This window comes from Scardinius erythrophthalmus, assembly GCF_964197995.2.
Source record: "Scardinius erythrophthalmus genome assembly, chromosome: 9".
NCBI lineage: Eukaryota > Metazoa > Chordata > Actinopteri > Cypriniformes > Leuciscidae > Scardinius > Scardinius erythrophthalmus.
Window position 1 is genome coordinate 21,870,506 of NC_138229.1, and position 19,452 is coordinate 21,889,957.

A 19,452-nucleotide genomic window follows, 5' to 3' on the forward strand; every position below is an offset into this window, starting at 1 on the left:
AGAGATGAGAAGGACACAATGCTTGTTAATTAGCACTCAATAACTCCAAGTGGATAGAAGTAACTTTTGTTTGCACAGTAATTGAACAAGACAGCAGCGTACTTGTGAAAGGCTGTGAGTCTCTTAAGAGTGGAGAGAACGTTGTAGATGTCGTCGTCATCCGCCTCTTCCCCCTGTAAATGAGGAAGACGTTCAGTTTGATCAGCGTCACCCTGACACAAATCTCAGAATCATACACAATCGTTCACCAACTCTACTTCAGCTAATAACAGCCTCAGCGTTTTTAAAAGAGGGAATGATTTTGCGCAAAAAAAGTATACTCGTTGCTTCATAACATTAAGGTTCATCACTACATCATTACTCCATCACTGTAGTCACAAGGACTATTTTAACGATGTCTTTACTACCTTTCTGGGCCTGAAAGTGGTAATAATGTTGCAGTCTATGAAGGGACAGAAAACTCTCGGATTTCATCAAAAATATCTTAACTTGTGTTCCGAAGATGAACGAAGGTCTCATGGGTTTGAAACGATATGAGGGTGAGTAATTAATGACAGAAATTTCATTTTTGGGTGAACTAATCCTTTAACCACCAAAAATGGTACAAAAAAACATTAAAAAGCCCCATAAAAGTAGTCTAGATATAAGACTAATGTTTTTTACCAAGGTTTCTGAAGCCATACATGTTGAAATTCAAGTTGATCGGTCAAATTTGTGAACTGGATCATAGCCAGCTCAAAAAAGCTGTTGAGTTCAACATTTGGTGGCAGTGTATAATCGGTGATTAATGAAAAAAATTCAGTTCCTCACACAAAGCCATCTTATTATTTATGACACATTTTTGATGCACTTTTCAGCTGTCGTCACTACACTATGAACCACTGTCGTATGGAAAAGAGCTGCAATTTAAAAAAATAACAGCATAAAAGTTTGAGATGACATGAGGCTGATTAAATAACTTCAGATTTGTGATTTTTCTGACTATCTTTTGTAATTGAATTAATTCTTTAACAATCTCTCTAAATCTGTCCATCACCTCCACAGAGCCCTCACCGCCTGCAGCAGCTCTTCCACCGAGTGGTTGAAGCGGTCGGTTAGTTCATCGATGAGCTGACTGCGGGCAATGTCAACGCGGTTCATGATGGTGTACTCCTCACTGCACAGGATACTGTAGGTCTTACTGCAGGCCTCCAGCACCTCCGTGTCCGTGTGCTTCTCCACCACAAACTTGATCTGCTTGAGCAATGCGTCCAAGTGCTGGAACGTTCAAATTCAGTCTATCAGCTAACGGGGAATGAAATTCCAGCGTTCATTGAAATCCAGCTGGAGAAACAGCCTACCTTCTCCATTCTCCCAGCACTGTACACATCCAGGTCAAAGTATTGCGGGATCTGTAGGAGGTTGGCTACTTTCTCTGCATCTGTCTGGTACTGTGAGTGGAAAACGTGTTTATCAGTATATGAATGAGCCATTTATGATGAAAACAGAAGACTTTTCATGAAAACAGAAGTCTTTTCATCCTACTTTTGAGAGTAACATGGGAAGAGCCATGATGAAGTGCTCCGTTAATTTGTTTTTGTCATCAATCTGCATCTTCCTTTCCTTCGCAGTCAAGACCTATACAACAAGACAGACTTAACTAAACACTGATGGCAAAAATGGTTTATAATAAAATGCTTGTGAGATAAAGGTCTTACCCTCTTCCCAGTCCCTCTCCCCACAGGAGGATGGGCCTCAGCAGCCTGACGAATAGTACAGACAGTAAGCTCGATCAGCGAACCCTCCTGCCTGTCTGACAACACTGAAGACAAACAGAGAATCAGAGAGATAGAGCCGTGCTTATGGTGCACATGCACATATTTGGCCATTTGGGAGAATATAAGGGTAGATATGTGCATTTTACACAGACACGCAATATGGCTCCGAAGTAGGAGAGATAATATGGATGATGGGCACCTTTAACTCCAGTGAATATTTCTCAGGGTGAGTGATTTTATTTTTCAAAGTGATATTTTGCATCAACATACACTACCATTCAAATGATTAGGGTCTGTAAAAATGTTTTAATATTTTCAAAAGAAGTCTCTTATGCTCATTGCTCACCAAGGACAAATACAGTAAAAACAGTGAGGTTAACAATGTTAAAATAGTTATTATTATTATTATCATATTTCAAAATATTGTGATGGCAAAGCTGAATTTTCAGCATCAACACTCCAGTCTTTAATGTCACATGATCCTTCAGAAATCATTTTAATATGGTGATTTGGTGTTCAAGAAACATTTATTATTACTATCAATGTCAAAAACAGTTGTGCTGCTATAATATTTTTGACAATTTTTATAAGGATTCTTTGATGAAAAACATGTTTAATTTAACGCATCCTTGCTGAATAAAAGTATTAATTTATTTTAAAAAAATTACATTTTGAAAGGTAGTGTATATCATCAAATTTCAGCTTCAAAAAAAGCCAAGCAGAGAACATTTACTGCCTAGTTAAAAAAGTTAAGAGTTCATGAAACATGTAGCATAGTATGTTTTCACACTACGTAAGTCGTCACAATGGAACATGTCATTATCTGTAAAGCCAATAATTAATAGGAGGTTTAAATTTAAACAGTGAACCAATTATGTAACATAAAACAAATAATGACAAGAGTCTTTAAAACCAACATAAACAGTTAGACTGTTTTTGGGATGAAGCCTTTTATGACAACTAGCCCCACTCTCTACTATGCTTTCAATCTACTATGATTTACTATGTGCGGTAGTGAAACCCCTCTCAGGGTGACCGTACCCTCCTCGCCCTGCACTGGCTCCTCCAGCAGCAGTTCGGTCATGCACTCCCAGTCCTTCAACAGCTCCTGAGAGCTCTCCCACAAACTGTCCACTAGATAGGCAGCATGTTCATGCAGCTGGAAACACAAAACACACGTACACCGTCTGAGCTCCGATACAAACACAAGAGATTCTGATCAATATAAACTAAACTAGCTGGATTCTAGTGACACCTCAGGAGACAAATATTGTGTTAACCAATCATAATTCATCATAAGCAGCTGATCATCAGGTGTGGCCTTACCTCACTCTCCAGAAAGAAGAGCACTAGCATGCGAATGAGGTTTCCGTTTGGGCTGCTCCTGCCCCTGCGTTTAGCCAGAGCCTCCTCCGCCTGAGGATCATGTCTGCTGAACAACCTACACATGACGCAGCATAGAAAGAGGACACAAAAATAAAATAATACGTACAAATTAAATTTAAAATTAAATAAAATAAAACATTAAATAAATAATCAGACCAAAGCCAAGTTTATTTTTCAGAGAAAGTACGCAAGCTGGCTCACTTTCGATGTAGAAAATCCCCAGCAGCCACTGCCACAGGCCTGTGAGCGGAGTACACCAGATGATAGACATTCTCACAGTCTTCATTAGACAGCGCGTCCTCGCTACCCCTGAACAAATGAAGAACATTGGATGGAGGAAAGCATCCAGACTGCAGTTATGTTCAGCTTTTGATATCATCTTGAGCTTCACTCACTGAAGGATTAGTGTGACCAGTCTAATGGCTTCCACCGCCACATCATACTCTTTATCCAGCGTCATAGACACGATACGATCCTGTGAGGAGACTGTATCGTCATAAAGACATTCAGAGTACTGAAATACCTCTCCTGAACTGCGTTCTTACCTTGAAGCGGTTTGTGAAGAGCTCGAGTTTTGGAAACAGTTCACGGTTTGTGTAGAGGTTTTGTAAGGCTTTCAAACACTTCAAGCGTACTTCACCTTGCTTGAAATGGAGAATGCTGATGTTAATACACGGAAAATGAAGTATTACAGGGGCAAAAGTGCTGCTCTTGGTGTGTTCGGATATGGCGTACCCGGTCGTGTAACGTCCAGCCCACGTACTTCAGGTAGCTGTCGTTCAGGAAGGCATCGCTGTACATTTTCATCCACACACCGATTTCCTCTATACAAATCGCTCTGATTTCAGCTATTGCATCTCTGCCAGTCACACAGAAAGATGAGATCAGACACTCACAGCTACATGAACGCTATTATTGTGAGAAGATACAACTTTGATCACCTATAGCGATGAACAAAGATTCCCTTGAAGATCGAGTTCATCATGTTTTCGATTTCATCTTGGTTTTCTTGAAGCTGGTGAGAAAGTTTGTTCATATGAACAAATGATCAGCAGTGACCGTATGTTGACACAATCTGACTTTTCACATTTTCTGTCTTCATTTTGTGGAAAAACAGCCAGGTATTTCAATTATGTGGAAAATCTTTCTCTGAAGTTCTGTGCGTTGGATTTCATGTGGAGCTGGTTATAATCTAACAGTCTACAAAAAAGGAATAAGGGTTTATAAATGAAAAAACAGGAGAGCTTAAGGTGTAATACCTCTTTCCTCTTATGGAGTAGGAGTTCAAGCTTCTCGGTGGCTCTCTTTCCCGCCATTTTGTTGCGTTCAGCTTCGTACTGTCTCTGTGTGTTGTCCTGGTTAATGCTCAGGTTCAGAGCCACGTTCACCAGAGCTGTCATGAGCTTCATGGCTGAAGACAGGTATGCAAACTCATTTTTTAACAGAGTTTAAAAATATTTCTCTCTAATTCAGTTGTCTTAGGCCACTTTCACACTGTTGTTTTTATGGAACCTGTTAAATAGGACTAGACCTATTTAACATTTATTATTATTAAAATATTTTTATTTCATTAAATTACAAAAATTAAACCAATTAAGAAATATATAGCTATAGTATTAATACTGTCGAACTAAAAATAAAAAACAAGTACTTAATAATAATTATAATAATATCATCTATCTTTCAGAGCAACAATAAAATTAGTAAAATACTAATATTCATGGATGTCTTCATTTCCTTGTTCATAGATTCTTAAATCATAGAACTTTTATTTTGGCAGAACTGTTTGTTGAAAATTACAAAATTTGGGTTTACCTGCTAGAGTGCTTGTGTGTCTGAAGGCTCGGACCTGTGAGTCCGACAGACCCGTGAGCAAAGAAATGACCGTGTCCATCATGTACTCGTCGTAGATGATGCTGTACTGGCACTGACGGATCAGGACGCAGATGAACTCACAGAAGTTGTAGCGAAACTTCTTCCACAAAGGGCCAGAAATGGTCAAGGGGTAATCGCCACTGTCCTGCATTAAAACACAAACAATGACTTACTCAGACTGGAGTTCAAAGGTCGTTCGACTACACTAGCTTCAGTAAATCCAGCAGAAAGGGTACCTCGTCAAACTCCTCTGTCATTTTGCGGATGATTTCAGCATTCTGCATGTTGCGAAACATTTCGATTCTAACAGTGCCTGAAATGAAGGATGATCAGTAATCACTATTATGAATAAATAATATATCATTATTATATAACATAAGTTATTCGTACCTTTACAACCAGAGCACTGAATGAAGAAGTTGATGAGGTCCAAAAGTGCTATATCTCTGTCCTGCTTGTACGACTCGATCCAATCATCAATGACTGACTGAAAGATTTAGGGACAGCTGTGTCACTATTTACATAAACACAGCGGACGAGCTGCTAAACACTTGCTTATTTAGCAGAACAATTGGCTTAAGTGAGTCTGACATGGAGGTTGTAATAACTGCACACCTCCAGCTGTTACATATCCAGCATCTGAAACATTTGGAGAACAGCTATACATTTCACCCTTCATTTAACACTGAAAAATTACACACTGTTTAATATTTTATAGTTATAGTTGTTCAATTAATGTGCTAATGTATGCAATTAATTATACACTACTGTTCAAAAGTTTGGGTATTTTATGCTCATTAAAACAATTAAAATTTCAAATAACTGTTTTCTATTTAAATATACTATAAAATGTAATTTATTCCTGTGATGAAAAGCTGTGATGAAAAGCTGATTTTTTTCATCAGTCTTCAGTGTCACATGATCCTTCATAAATCATTCTAATATGCTGATTCGGTAATAAAAACATTTATTATTATTACGAATGTTTAAAACAGTTGTGCTGTTTAATATTTTGTGGAAACTATAATGCATTTGTTTTTGGATGAACAGAAAATACAAAAAGAAATCTTGTAACATTACAAATGTCTTTACTGTAACTTTTCATCAATTAAATGTAGCTTTGCTGAATAAAATGAGTAATATCTTTAAAAAAAATAACTATTCAATGGAAGTGTACAAGTTTAACACAATTACATTATTTAACACTGTAAACAGATGTATCTAATTTGACAGTATAATTCATTCTGTTCTGTGTGATTTCAATAAACTGACTAAAACCATTCAAATCTCGAGCACGGAGCATACTTTACTCAGTAAATAATGAAATACATTTATTATGTATATTTTATTTATAAATCAAACCCAGATGGGATATTTAATAAAAGTAATTTGCATTCTTTGTGAGGTGAAATGTACTCATAACTCATTAGACATGAGGCACTTAAACCAGTTTAAGCTCATTTGCATGTTGATCAGTTTTCTCTTATATATTTGAGTTTTATACCTGCATGGCGCTCTTTCCCTGTTTGACCACTTCAAACAGAGTAACGGGATCCCCCTCTCCATTCTGCGGAGCCATTCCATTGGCCTTCCGCCCCCGCGGGGCTCCCATTAAGCCCTTTTCTGATGGTGACTTCCGAGGCTTCTTGTTGGGTGCCTGGAGTCAGGGGGAATAAAAATGCTAAATATATACATTTTTTCTGTGGTAAGTCAAGAAAACAGCTTTTGTGTGAGGCATACAGGTGGTCTGGCAGGCCTTCCTCTCTTCTTCTTGGTCTTTCCATCTCCAGGGTCGTCCAGCTCACTCATGCTCATACTGAGACTCACTGTGTCCTGACCCGACTCTCCGGAGTCCCTGTGAGAAAAACACACCATGAACTCTGAACATCTGAGTCATGAAATGAAATAGTCTTTGTGTCCACATCTGATGCAAAATTCTGCTATTAAGTTTTGCAAGCTTAATTCTAATAATTAATTTAATATTAATTAAATATAAATCAATTAAAAATATCCCTTGACCCCATGATGGTATATTTTTTACATGTAAGTACAGCCAATCAGCAAAAATTATCTTTAAAATATTTTTTCTAAATAAATTGAAATCAATTCAAAAAGATCAATTGTGATTATTTTGAATTAAAACCGGATAATTAATTTGAGTCTGTGAGTTTTGATCCTGTCACACCACTTATTTACCTTCATAACAATAGTGAACTGTCACTATAAACAACATAATGCAAATGCAATTACATAATTTGAATCTTTAGAGGTGCCAAGTTCAAAAGTTACCCAGTTCAACTCTCATGAAATGTCATAAAATATGTCAGTGCCATTGTTTTGTCTCAAGATGCACACCAGTAATGTTTTTTTATAAGGCACGTTTATAAAAGCTACTTAAATGCCCTAACTGAACTAAGGCTTAATTCTGGCTTAATCTAAGCCCTGTCTATGAAACCGGGCCATTATATTTTGTTTTTAAGCTTAAAAAGATTAGTCAAGCATGAAATATTGACTAAATCACATAAAATAAACAGAAAAAAAATATTTTACTGTGCTCATTTCATTATATATATTGTTTATAGAGTTTTAGATGGCACATCACAATTTATTAACACTTAAAACGTTGCTGGTCAGACACAATGTTTTGGGCTAAATGTTTCAGAAATTTACTATAATCACATTTGAGAAAGAGAAATCATTGTAGTTGAACATGTACTTTAGTTGTAGCTGAAGTGAACTCCAGTGTATGAGTGTAAATGAAGTGGGGACTTACTGTAGCACTGGCAGCTCTGAGGTGATCATGATGATGGAGGGGCAGGTCTGGTGTGTTACAGGTCTGGTGTGTGTGTGTGTGTAGTGCTCTGCTGAGATGAGCTCTTTCAGTGTGCTTTAGGTGCTGATGACAGTATTAACACTGCAACTCTGAGCCTGCAGGAGACAGAAGGGGAAAAAGCCTCAAACATCTGTTTGTTAAAGCAGATCTTTAGGCACTAGAAAAACATGCACTTTATTTATAAAATATTATTTCACCAACAAGATCTAGATTCCATAATTCATGACTTTATCCAAAGGAAATATTTCTCATTTAAAAACGAGTGATTGATTTATATTCCACAAAAACCTAAATACTGTAAATAATGCTACTTAAACACATTTTTATTGATGTCAAAGCCATGGACTTGACACATTGCTCAGGGTTTGTAACCTTGCAGAACTTCTAAAAACGTTGTAATATGGACATGAAGTCAAATTAAGGCTAAACAGCGACACCAACTGGTCATTTGATGAACTGCAGCAGCACATCATTAACAGAGGTGTCAATCTACAACATAGTCACAGGGAAGAACTATACACATGTATTCTGCTTCAAATAAATAAATAAAACTACAAAATTAAAATCCATATTTGATATAATTGTATTATTCTCTTTTCTAACAAAATTAACAGTTTGATCTTTTTAAAGGGTTAAATATTAAATGAATTTGTCACTGACTGGGCAAAAGTATTTCATTACAAATAAGTATTAATAAGTATTTCATTTAAACCCTTAATTAAACAGTAAAAGATTACATTTTTGTGTGAATGTGCATGTTGTTCTGACTAAAGTTAACTATCACCACTAGGGGCAGTGTGAACCATAAAGTACTTGACCTTTAATGATTCTTTGATAGCATAACAAAATGTGTTTCTGGAGAATTTCCAAACATATAAAAAATTTAATTAATGTTCAGTTGGCTCTAAGAGACAGTACTGATCATAAACACACTTTTAGTCTGAGTTTTCTCTCACTAACAGAATGCTGAACTCCATAGGATGTAAAGCACTTCTTGGGCAACAGTAGGGGGCAGGCTAAGAAAGTTTTCATTAAAATGTTCTTCACTAATGCTCAGATGAGGAAATGCACACGAGTTTGAATCACACCATAATACTCTCTTTAGTTTGCCATATCTCTCTCCCTTTAATGCAGAAAACTCTCACAGTGATGCAAAAGGAAAATCAGGCCGTGCCAATGTTTTCCAGAGAGATATGTACTCTAAGAAAGGTGAAATATGTCACAATGGAAAAGAAAGTGAAATGGCAAGATATTCATCCCGACCATCACTATGTGATATGAGTTTAAACAAACCTCATTGAAACATGCACTACAGGATGGGGATGTGAGTGTAAAGTGGTGTAAAGATGAGGTGAATATTATCCTCTTTTGACTGCCACTAGATGGCTGTACGCTGTAGGTGTCCTGGAGAACTCGGTTTTACAGGTGCGAGTCTGCAATGAAGTTAAACTGAGTAACTGTCAGGACACAAGGACAAAAACTCTTGTGTAGAGAGGCAAAGCTATGCATTATGTGAGCTTTTACAAGAAAAAAGCAGTATAGATGTAGGTAAAAGAGTGTAGGAAAACTATCTGGTTGATATTTGACCCTGTAACCTCGTCCTCAGTGGCGTCGTGAACACATGGGAGCGCTCTAAATATGACCTCCCCTCCCCCACTGCCGTTAAACGCTCAACCACCACACACACAGCCACATAACACCTCGCTGACACCACCGTAACACTGAGACAACTACAACACACACGCGTCTGAAAATAAACAGGGATTGAAGTGAAAATGCCACTGTTTTTTTAAACCCTGTAGTTAATTCCACTTTTAATTCCTGTATTCTTCATAATTCCCGTTATGTAATATTAGATTCACAGTATTCAATTCTAGGCCAATCTAGTAATGGGTTTTACAGATAGGTTGTAGAAGAACACATGCCACCATAAAGGTGAAAGTACAGCGGGGAAAATAAGTATTGATGAACACGTCATCAATTTTCTCAGTAAATATATTTCCAAAGGTGCTATTGACATGAAATTTTCACCAGATGTTGGTAACAACCCAAGTAAGCCATACATACAAAGAAACAAACACAAATAAGTTCAGAAATTAAGTTATGTGTAATAATGTGAAATGACACAGGGAAAAAGTATTGAACACATGAAGAAAGGGAGGCGCAAAAAGGCATGGAAAGCCAAGACAACTGCTAAAACTTACAGTAATTAAAAAGCAATCCCAGCCCCCTGTCAGTGGAAATTAATAACAGCTGGTTCAGTCCCAAATGATGGCCTACAAAAAGGTCTCATTGCCAAGGTGTCACACAAGACACATCTCATGATGGGTAAAAGCAAAGAGCTGTCTCAAGACCTTCGCAACCTAATTGTTGCACAACATAATGATGGCATTGGTTATAGGCGCCATTCTGAGCTTCTGAATGGTCCAGTGAGCACTTTTGGGGCCATAATACGGAAGTGGAAAGACAATAATTTCACCATAAATTTGCCTCGACCAGTGCTCCTCGCAAGATTTCTGATAGAGGAGTGAAAAGAATAATCAGAAGAGTTGTCCAAGAGCCAACACCAAATTGTATGGTGTTTTTAGGGTAATGTGCACTGCCATTTCTCCTCCAAATATGGTGTGTATTATGGCATCCAAACAGTTCAATTTTGCTCTCATGTGACCACACTATATTCTCCCAGTATTTCACTGGCTTTTCCAAATGTTGTGCAGCAAACTTTAAATGAGCTTCAACATGCTTTTTTTTCAGTAATGGAGTCTTGCGTGGTGAGCGTGCATACAGGCCATGGCGGTGGAGTGCATTACTTACTGTTTTCTTTGAGACAACAGTACCTGCTATCTGCAGGTCTTTTTGAAGCCCTCCACAAGTGATCCTTGGCTCTTGGACAACTCTTCTGATTATTCTTTTCACTCCTCTATCAGAAATCTTGCGAGGAGCACTGGTCGAGGCAAATTTGTGGTGAAATTATTGTCTTTCCACTTCCGTATTATGGCCCCAAAAGTGCTCACTGGACCAATCAGAAGCTTAGAATGGCACCTATAACCAATGCCATCATTATGTTTTGCAACAATTAGGTTGCGAAGGTCTTGAGACAGCTCTTTGCTTTTACCCATCATGAGATGTGTCTTGTGTGACACCTTGGCAATGAGACCTTTTTGCAGGCCATCATTTGGGACTGAACTAGGGCTGAACGATACATCGAATTTTCATCGTCATCGCGATATGAACTCGCGCGATGAACACATCGCAACAGACAGCCTGACACGATGAATAACACCTGGTTCAGATTACAAGATTTTTGTGTCTGTTACGATAGTCACGGTGTCAGATTACTCGATTTTGACTCCTAAAATCTTGTCGTGTCATGGACAAGAAACATGTCAGACTACACGTTGCTTTCCGACCAGTCATCGCGTGCCGTCACACGCACACATTCACTCGCAAACATTCACTCGCGCACGCACACACACACACACACACACACACACACACACACACACTGTCCCTCGCTCACTCACTCGCGCTAAATAGTAATCCAGGCAGGTAATAAACGTTTGACCTATCACGCAAATAACCTATTAAAGCACTAAGACATGGGAACAGTATATTCTATTTTACAATGTCTATTTAAAAAAAAAAAAAAAAATCAGGAATTGTTGTTAGTAGTGATGCGCGGGTCGGCTTTTTTTCCAACCCGCGGGTCCCGCTTTTATGAAATTATTTGGCCCGCCCCAGCCCGTCCTGCACCACTGTATCTATTTTTACAACCCGCCCCGCCCCGCACCCGCGACCATTACATATTAGGCATTGTAATGTAAATGAAAACAGCCTTTATTTCAGCCTGAAAGTGCTTGGAAACATCGCCAACTGGCAATAACAGACGATTCTGAATATGAACCATAAATCAGGTCATATTAATAAGATAATGATTTAAACATTTTCAATATTTACAAAGCAGCGTTTGTATTCATCTAATTCATCATTCACCTTTTTTTCTTTTAATTATGTAAAATCCCGACCTCAATTTCTCCCGCACCTCATCTTCCATCTTCACTTCACTTTATTTCTCCGTCTTTGTTGTTGTGGCTGGCGGCGGGAGCTGCTTTGCGCGAGCTGTGTCACGTGACGCCAAAGGTTTGGGGAAATCACGCAAGTTGCATTGCTACGGCGTTATCAAAGAACCTACTAAAAAATATGATTAGATTGATATTCCCAAATATTTAATATGGGCTGGACATTGCATGCAACATATATGGATTTTTATTTTATTTTGTTTTTAATGACCCGCCCCAACCCGCCGCAAATAAAGTGACAATTTCTTTACCCGCCCCAACCCGACCCGCGGGCTACCCGCGGGGCCCGCGGGTTATGAGACGACCCGCGCATCACTAGTTGTTAGCTAACATTCACATTTGAATATTTATCGCAAGTCATATCGTCATCGCAATATTAAACAATGTTATCGCACATCGCAGCTTTTCCTCATATCGTGCAGCCCTAGACTGAACCAGCTGTTATTAATTTGCACTGACAGGGGGCTGGGATTGCTTTTTAATAACTGTAAGTTTTCAGCAGTTGTCTTGGCTTTCCATGCCTTTTTGCGCCTCCCTTTCTTCATGTGTTCAATACTTTTTCCCTGTGTCATTTCACATTATTACACATAACTTAATTTCTGAACTTATTTGTGTTTGTTTCTTTGTATGTATGGCTTACTTGGGTTGTTACCAACATCTGGTGAAAATTTCATGTCAATAGCACCTTAGGAAATATATTTACTGAGAAAAATGATGACGTGTTTAATACTTATTTCCCCCGCTGTATATTGCATATTATTGTAATTGAAAGGTACAGCAATGATTCATCATGAAAAATGACTTTTTCTCCTCAACTTGTACACATGGAACACTGATGAAAAAAATGCTACAATTTTAATGTTCTCATTTTAATTTCATTAGTTATTTTTCAGAGATGGCTAAACAGACAATAGCTTGTCTGTGGTAATAAAAATAAACAAACTCAAAAATATGATTAAAATCCACTGTTTTAGGGACTGTTTACATGACCCTGTTTTCGACTAAAAACAGAAAAACTTTTTATGCATTTTGGCCGTTCATTTACATGACAATGGCGTTTTAAGGGCTGGAAAATGTAAACCTTTGAAAACGGGTTTTCAATGAATTTTTTTTTTTAAAACAATACCGTTATTGTCTCTAAACTACAAAACGCAAATTTGTGCAAACGGTGACGTCATGCCCATGTGTATTACGTTCAGTCTATAGCCGCGTAGTTTTTCTTTACAAAGCGACATCGCCATCTACTGGCCTGGCATGTACAATACAGTGCTTCTAGTCGTTTTCACAGATCTGTGTGAACAGGGATCGTTTTGACATTGTTGTCATCTGTACACGGAAAACGCAAAGGAAAAACATTTCCGTTAAACATACCCTTAAAGTCTACACACAAACACAACACGTTCTTCCGCATACACATTGTTCCAGCAAGATGGAGGCCAACTGAATGGAGGCATATTGAGGTGTCTTAAACTAGAGCTACATGATTCTGGTTTCAATTTATTTATTTTTTAAATAGAGATCAATATTCTCAGATCATGAATTAGCCTATTGTAAAACAGAAATAAGGATACCGTGTGGTTGAAAAGTGTGAAGCTGTTTCATACTTCAAGACAACCAACGCTGATTTAAATGTTAGCTGTGATCGCACTTATCAAAGGTTTAATAGACAAATCCGAATCACTGACATTTAGATTGTTTGAATCGAAATTGCGACCTTTCAATGATTAATTGTGCAGCTCTATCTTACACTTTTTTAAAATGCCATCTTAAAATCTTAAAAAAGCGCAGAAAAAAAAGGCATGATGGAAGATGTCCACACTAAATAAAATGCCAAAACAACCAATAAAGGCCTTTAAGTCCAGAAAAAAACTGGGCAACTGTGTAAAAATGTACAATTTAAAGACCTGATTAATGTTTATATGTTGTTGGATTAATTGGTGTGATATTATAAATGTATGTACTCATTAACTACGATGATTTATCTGTACTCGAGACAAATTTACCAAAACGGCTATCACTACTCCCTAATTAAAACTATAGTTCATCCAAAAATGAAAATTCTGTCAAAGTGCACAAGATCTTTTGAAAAATGTTGGGAAGCAAATAATATTGGAGCCCATTGATTTCAATGTATTCCAAATGTATAGACAAAAAACGTTATTATCAACATGTTCAAGTCGTTCATTATACCGGTATCACTCTAATTTTCAGGTTGTAAACAGGGTGTATCAGCTAACAAACACTGTCCATAATACACTAATCCAAAAAGAAAAAAAAGGGAGCAATGTACCAGAACAAAACAGCTATTTTCCAGATTGTTGCTTTGGTTTGAGTCCACTGTGCGGAGGGATGAGTGAACAAAGTCTAAATAAAGGTTTTGGAGAGCTTATCAGTGTTGTTTCTGGAAGTGATTCAGTGAATCTGTGGCTTTATTTTATTTGTTGTTACTGAATTCAAACATGAGTCAATACACATCACCAAGTCCTACAAATATATATATATTTTATAAATATAACATCATCTAAAATGAGAGACTGTCAGAATGTTTGGGCTAAAATAAAATCTTCACGCCTACACCATGAGAATTTCTTGAAGGGAAAAAAGAAAAAACAACTAGCAAGAAGTTACAGCATGAAAACATTAATAACGTGGGTGTAAATAGACGACCTTCATATGTTCCTCATTGGAACAGAATTGAAACAGCTAATTCAGTCGAGACCGACCTTCATTCTCTCCTTCGCTCAAGTGTGTTATTGGCATAACAAAATTGCTTCCTATTGCCAAAACAACAGAAAATAGAACAACAGAGCAAGAGAAGCAGAGAACATGAATGAGTAGAACAGTTATGGACAAAATTAATATATCACAAATAAATATATAGCGATTAACAGACGAAAATCTGAATGTCTAAATGTACTGAACATGAACGATGCCTTTCTTAAAGGGACAGTTCACCCAAAAATGTAATGCGTTTCAGTGGAAGAATATTTTAAAAGGTTTTCGAGAATTAGCCTAATGCCTTTCTTGGCATAAAGCGTGAAAAGATTCTTCAAAAATCTAAAAAAGCAGGTAATGTCGTTTTCTTCTACAGTTTCTCTCTCTCTCTCTATTCTCCAGTAGTGTGGAGATATGATTAATGAGCACTACTGAGGAAAAATAGTGCTTTTTTACCCCAAGATCTGTCTTCTCTGATTTAATCACCTTTGTTTCACAGCTCTCACAGACCTTGCGAGCAATCCTCCCCTTCCTCCCTCCCTCAACCTAATAAACCATAAAATACATTTAAAAAAATCTCTCAACCTTCTACCCCGTTAGTTTAGAAGAGTGGTAAACTTGAGCTGCAGGTTTTGATGAAACAGACTGATAAGTTGGTCAAATGTACGGACACTGAATTAACCGAAATAAAAAGTGCAGCGGGATGCCCCGATCAGGAGTTTTGCAGCCGATATCGAGTACCTATTTCTTTTCATCATGATCAGCTGATACCGATCCTGATCGAGGATATGGATATAAGTGACCCTCTGTTGGCTGCCACTTTTAACCCCTTATACCCTAAATGTATTTTTAATGATTGTCAAACTCTTTTAATGAGTGGCATCCTTAAAAGTAATGGCTTAGTTTTAGTGACAAAAAACAAGTTATCATCAAGTACATAGTCTCAAATAGATGATGTTTGGAGGTTCTTATGTTACAACACTGCTGAGAAAACCCCAGAAAACAGGGATGCAATTTATTGATTTATTTTGTTGTTATTCATGCTTGACATGACAGCTATTAGAAAGTAAATATGACAGGTCATAAAATCAAGTTCGGGTTAATTTTTGATGATCTTCCAGTGCTGTTTCAGCTGTGCGCTGTGCACAGTAAATCAAGACCTTACATTGTGAGCGATCAATCCAGTCAGAGCACGCTTCAGTTGTAAAACAATGTCCGATTGGTCTTGACCATAGACTGTAAAAAAAAAATATGGCCGTCGTGTCCGTGACTTCACCCGTAGGTTTCTGAATAGCATTTTTTGAAGCCCAAAGTGGGCGGACCCGGCCGTCGTCATCTTGGCAGCGCTTCAACGTGCGTCAATCCCGGATAATTGAAAATGGGCAGAGGTGGGATCAGCTAAGGTGACATGGCGGCTAACAGACAGCAGACAAACGGCTAGTAGTGACAGCAGCAGCAATCCACCTGTCACTCAAACAGTTCACCCCCCTCACAGTTCTAATGAAGGGCAAAATTACCCCAAAACCACTTTTTGTACCAGGCTGTAAACATGTTTGTTTCTGCTGTAAAGTTGGGCATATTAACATGGGGAGAATTTGGGACTCTTTTGGAGCCTGTCTCTAGCAGTCAGTCGATGAATTGCAGTTCCGTGTTGGATTCAAGAGAGAGACTGTAAGGTTGCCGCTTGGTCTTGACACATCGCCCCTTCACCATTCCCAAGATCCAGATTCCATTGGTTGAACTTTCAAATGATGTTGGAAAACCCTGCGTCATGATGGCGACACACGCGGGCCTGATCCCGGAAGTCCTGTAGCTTTTTAGCCACACAGCGTGTCATGATAATCCGTGATGATTTTCTCAAGATCTACACAGTACACGTTATTTTGTGAGTGGGCTCGTTTGAATCGAGACAAACTGCTCTAAATAAAGATGTGTGATTTACTATGGTTTACAAATATTTTGCGAAGTTACAAAGCAGAACGTTGCGCAAAAGCCGCATCTGCACACTGTTTACATGGGTGTCGGAGGCAACTTTTTACGGTTTTAAGTCATTAAATTGCGATCAGTTCATGAGATCAGCCAAATTTAGCGACTCTCGATCAAGTCATAGAATGTGATTATCGGCCGATGGTTTGCGGCCGATCGATCGGAGCATCCCTAAGCGCAGGTCATTGTGTCACTCACAATATCATATACATGAGCCACAATCAGTCTCAGTAAACTCACAGTACCTGTAACACAAAAACAGGACAACCCATTGGGATTTTGGTCCTACTTTGATGGCTTAATTTAAGGAATAACTCAGATACTTTCACTTACAATAGTACATTTTTAAATGTACTATTTGAAAGGTAGATAAAAGCCAATAAAATAAAATATTGACAAAAAAAAAATGTCCTTAAACAAGATCAATTAACTTGAGACAAAAATATCATTCCAGAGAAAATATTCTAAATTAAAGTTGATTTTGCTTAAGGTGCAGTCACATTTACTATTTGGTGAATTTGTGTGGGACAAATCCAATAATTTCAATTTCACGTGAGCGTTAAATAGTTGCCTACACAGATTTTGCAATAGGGCCGAAGCTGGTCACGTAAATTTGACAGACAAGAGAGAGTTGCTTGGGTTGCTGCACTTTCGACAATAGACAATGGACCTTTTCATCAAAATGTCAGTAATGTGACCGAGCCATTACCCTGCTGGCAATGGAGAAAGAAAAATGTAAGATATATTGTCTGCAAACTAGTTCATTAAGCACTTCTCAAGTAACTATATGTTGTTTTAAGAATGTCTGTCAATTTTAGTGGAAAACCAAACATTATACTTGTCAAGAAATTTTTTATTTTTTTTTTAAAGTGAAGCTGGCGAGTCTCACTTCAGTGCAATTTTTGAACCGTTAAGTAAGTCTTGCCAGGGCACATCATAATGGCTTATTACTCAAACAGATTATTATTAAATTACATTGGTGGTTTGAGGGCAGAGCAGAAAATTGTGCAACATTCTCAAAGGGATGCAAATAAACTATGTCAGAGTTTTGCAGCGTGTTACTGTTTGCTCTTCAGTCACCGGCTGCCAACCCAGGACGGCTGCCAAGCTGAGCCGAGACAATATTATTGACCATCGGCTGCGTTTTAATCCATAATGGCCTGTAACAAATGCACTGGCCCAAAACAAGCCTCTAAAGACACATCGAGCAGTTTTGGGCTGGTCTGGTCTCCAACAAAGCTGCACAACCTGAGAACGTCTCTAGAGTAATATGGCTCTAGGAAATGGATCTGTTTAAAAATGTCTGACAATCCTGCAGATGGCATGACAAAGCAGTAATTAGATTTAGAACATGTCAAGATTAAATAAAACCATCTTCCTCTTCTGATCATTTTCTCCTTTCAGATGGTTTTGAATGAAAAAGATTTGAAAACAAGTGCAAAAATAACAGTGGACACATTAAGCAGCATGTTTAGTCCAAAATTGCAAAAACAAATGCAAATGCAAAAAAACTGTTTCAAATATTACATAAAGCACCAACTGTAACACAATGACAATTATTAAATATAACGTCATTATGTAAAAACCACTAACACCAATGCATTCCTAGCGGTCTGATTTTAGGAGGTGGGAACATGTTCGCTTCACAGATGCTGTTTTCAAGATGCTAAATTTCCACAAGATATTCCAATATCAGTTCTTCCCAAGCCGCACACTTGTTTCATTACAGGAACCATCCAGCTGTGAAGTCAAGCAGCACTTAAAATGACATAAATGGGAAATTTTATCACTGCCAGAGTTCAGCTCAAGCCATCAAAATAATGCGTACACATTCAGACAACTGAAAGCTGTGAGCATCAGCATTAAAACATACACCTACATTAATTCACACTAAACAGAGTAAACAAATATTGTACAGGGATAGTATGGACAATATTTTAAATATTTTATTATGAAATAAACTAATAAATAAATAAATAAACTAAATTATTGATTTTGATCCTCTTTATAGTCTTAGTCCACTTTCTATTCAAAACAATATTATATAATATTACATTATATTATATAATATTAGTGATGAATATTATGCAATAATGTTTTTGTGTCCAACATTATTCACACTTCCATGCAGCCCAACCCTGTAACAGCCAAAAATATATGAATGTTAAAACAAAGTGAAACTAGAGTAGCCTACTTTACATTAAGCCATGCGTAAACAACATGAATGTGGAGTGAAACATTTATACTTAACCACAAGTTCTTCATACTTCTTTTGGAGATCACTTAACAGCCCATTTATGACTGTTACATGACCAAACAATTATACTTTCCTGTATACATTTTAACCTAAAATATTGATGGTGAAGTACATTATACAAAGCCCCACAGAAAACTACAGTACAGCAAATGATGACGTTAATACTGAGACACAGCATGTCACATGAGAGTGTAAGTGATGGGAGGAAAAAAAACACAGGTGTGAAGTGTGAACCCAAACAGATCAGATCAGCTGGACATTGACACAAATTTCATGATTCGACTCACAAGCTTACAAATCGATTTGATCAATTAATTTATTTATATAAAAGGTCCACAGAAAATTACTAATGCTGTAGGTACTACGTAAGGGATAATGTATTATAGAGAGGCGGTCGTTATAGCGAATAACAACCCCGACAGGCTGAACTGAACGGACGCGAAGCGGAGGGGTCTTGAATCAGCCTAAAGGGGTTGTTATTCGCTATAACGACCACCTCTCTATACGTTATCCCGCTTATTACATGGCTACCTACAAAATAAATAAATAATTTGACACGAATTA

General features: G+C 37.7%; 1 protein-coding gene across 1 annotated transcript in view; it reads right to left on the minus strand.

Moving 5' to 3' along the window:
* The window catches only part of stag1a (STAG1 cohesin complex component a), a 52,580-nt gene that overhangs the window by 7,778 nt on the left and 25,350 nt on the right, over positions 1–19,452 (minus strand). Inside the window, exons 2-20 of the mRNA XM_081374353.1 lie at positions 7,792–7,946; positions 6,759–6,873; positions 6,523–6,675; positions 5,409–5,505; positions 5,255–5,331; positions 4,959–5,163; positions 4,403–4,554; positions 4,085–4,158; positions 3,879–4,002; positions 3,689–3,787; positions 3,539–3,618; positions 3,345–3,452; positions 3,084–3,198; positions 2,799–2,916; positions 1,698–1,801; positions 1,525–1,617; positions 1,341–1,430; positions 1,054–1,257; positions 103–173 (exon numbers count right to left, since the gene is read on the minus strand). Coding sequence (XP_081230479.1) covers positions 103–173; positions 1,054–1,257; positions 1,341–1,430; positions 1,525–1,617; positions 1,698–1,801; positions 2,799–2,916; positions 3,084–3,198; positions 3,345–3,452; positions 3,539–3,618; positions 3,689–3,787; positions 3,879–4,002; positions 4,085–4,158; positions 4,403–4,554; positions 4,959–5,163; positions 5,255–5,331; positions 5,409–5,505; positions 6,523–6,675; positions 6,759–6,873; positions 7,792–7,820 — 2,108 coding nt within the window. The 5' untranslated portion in view covers positions 7,821–7,946. The remainder of the gene's footprint in view (positions 1–102; positions 174–1,053; positions 1,258–1,340; positions 1,431–1,524; positions 1,618–1,697; positions 1,802–2,798; positions 2,917–3,083; positions 3,199–3,344; positions 3,453–3,538; positions 3,619–3,688; positions 3,788–3,878; positions 4,003–4,084; positions 4,159–4,402; positions 4,555–4,958; positions 5,164–5,254; positions 5,332–5,408; positions 5,506–6,522; positions 6,676–6,758; positions 6,874–7,791; positions 7,947–19,452) is intronic.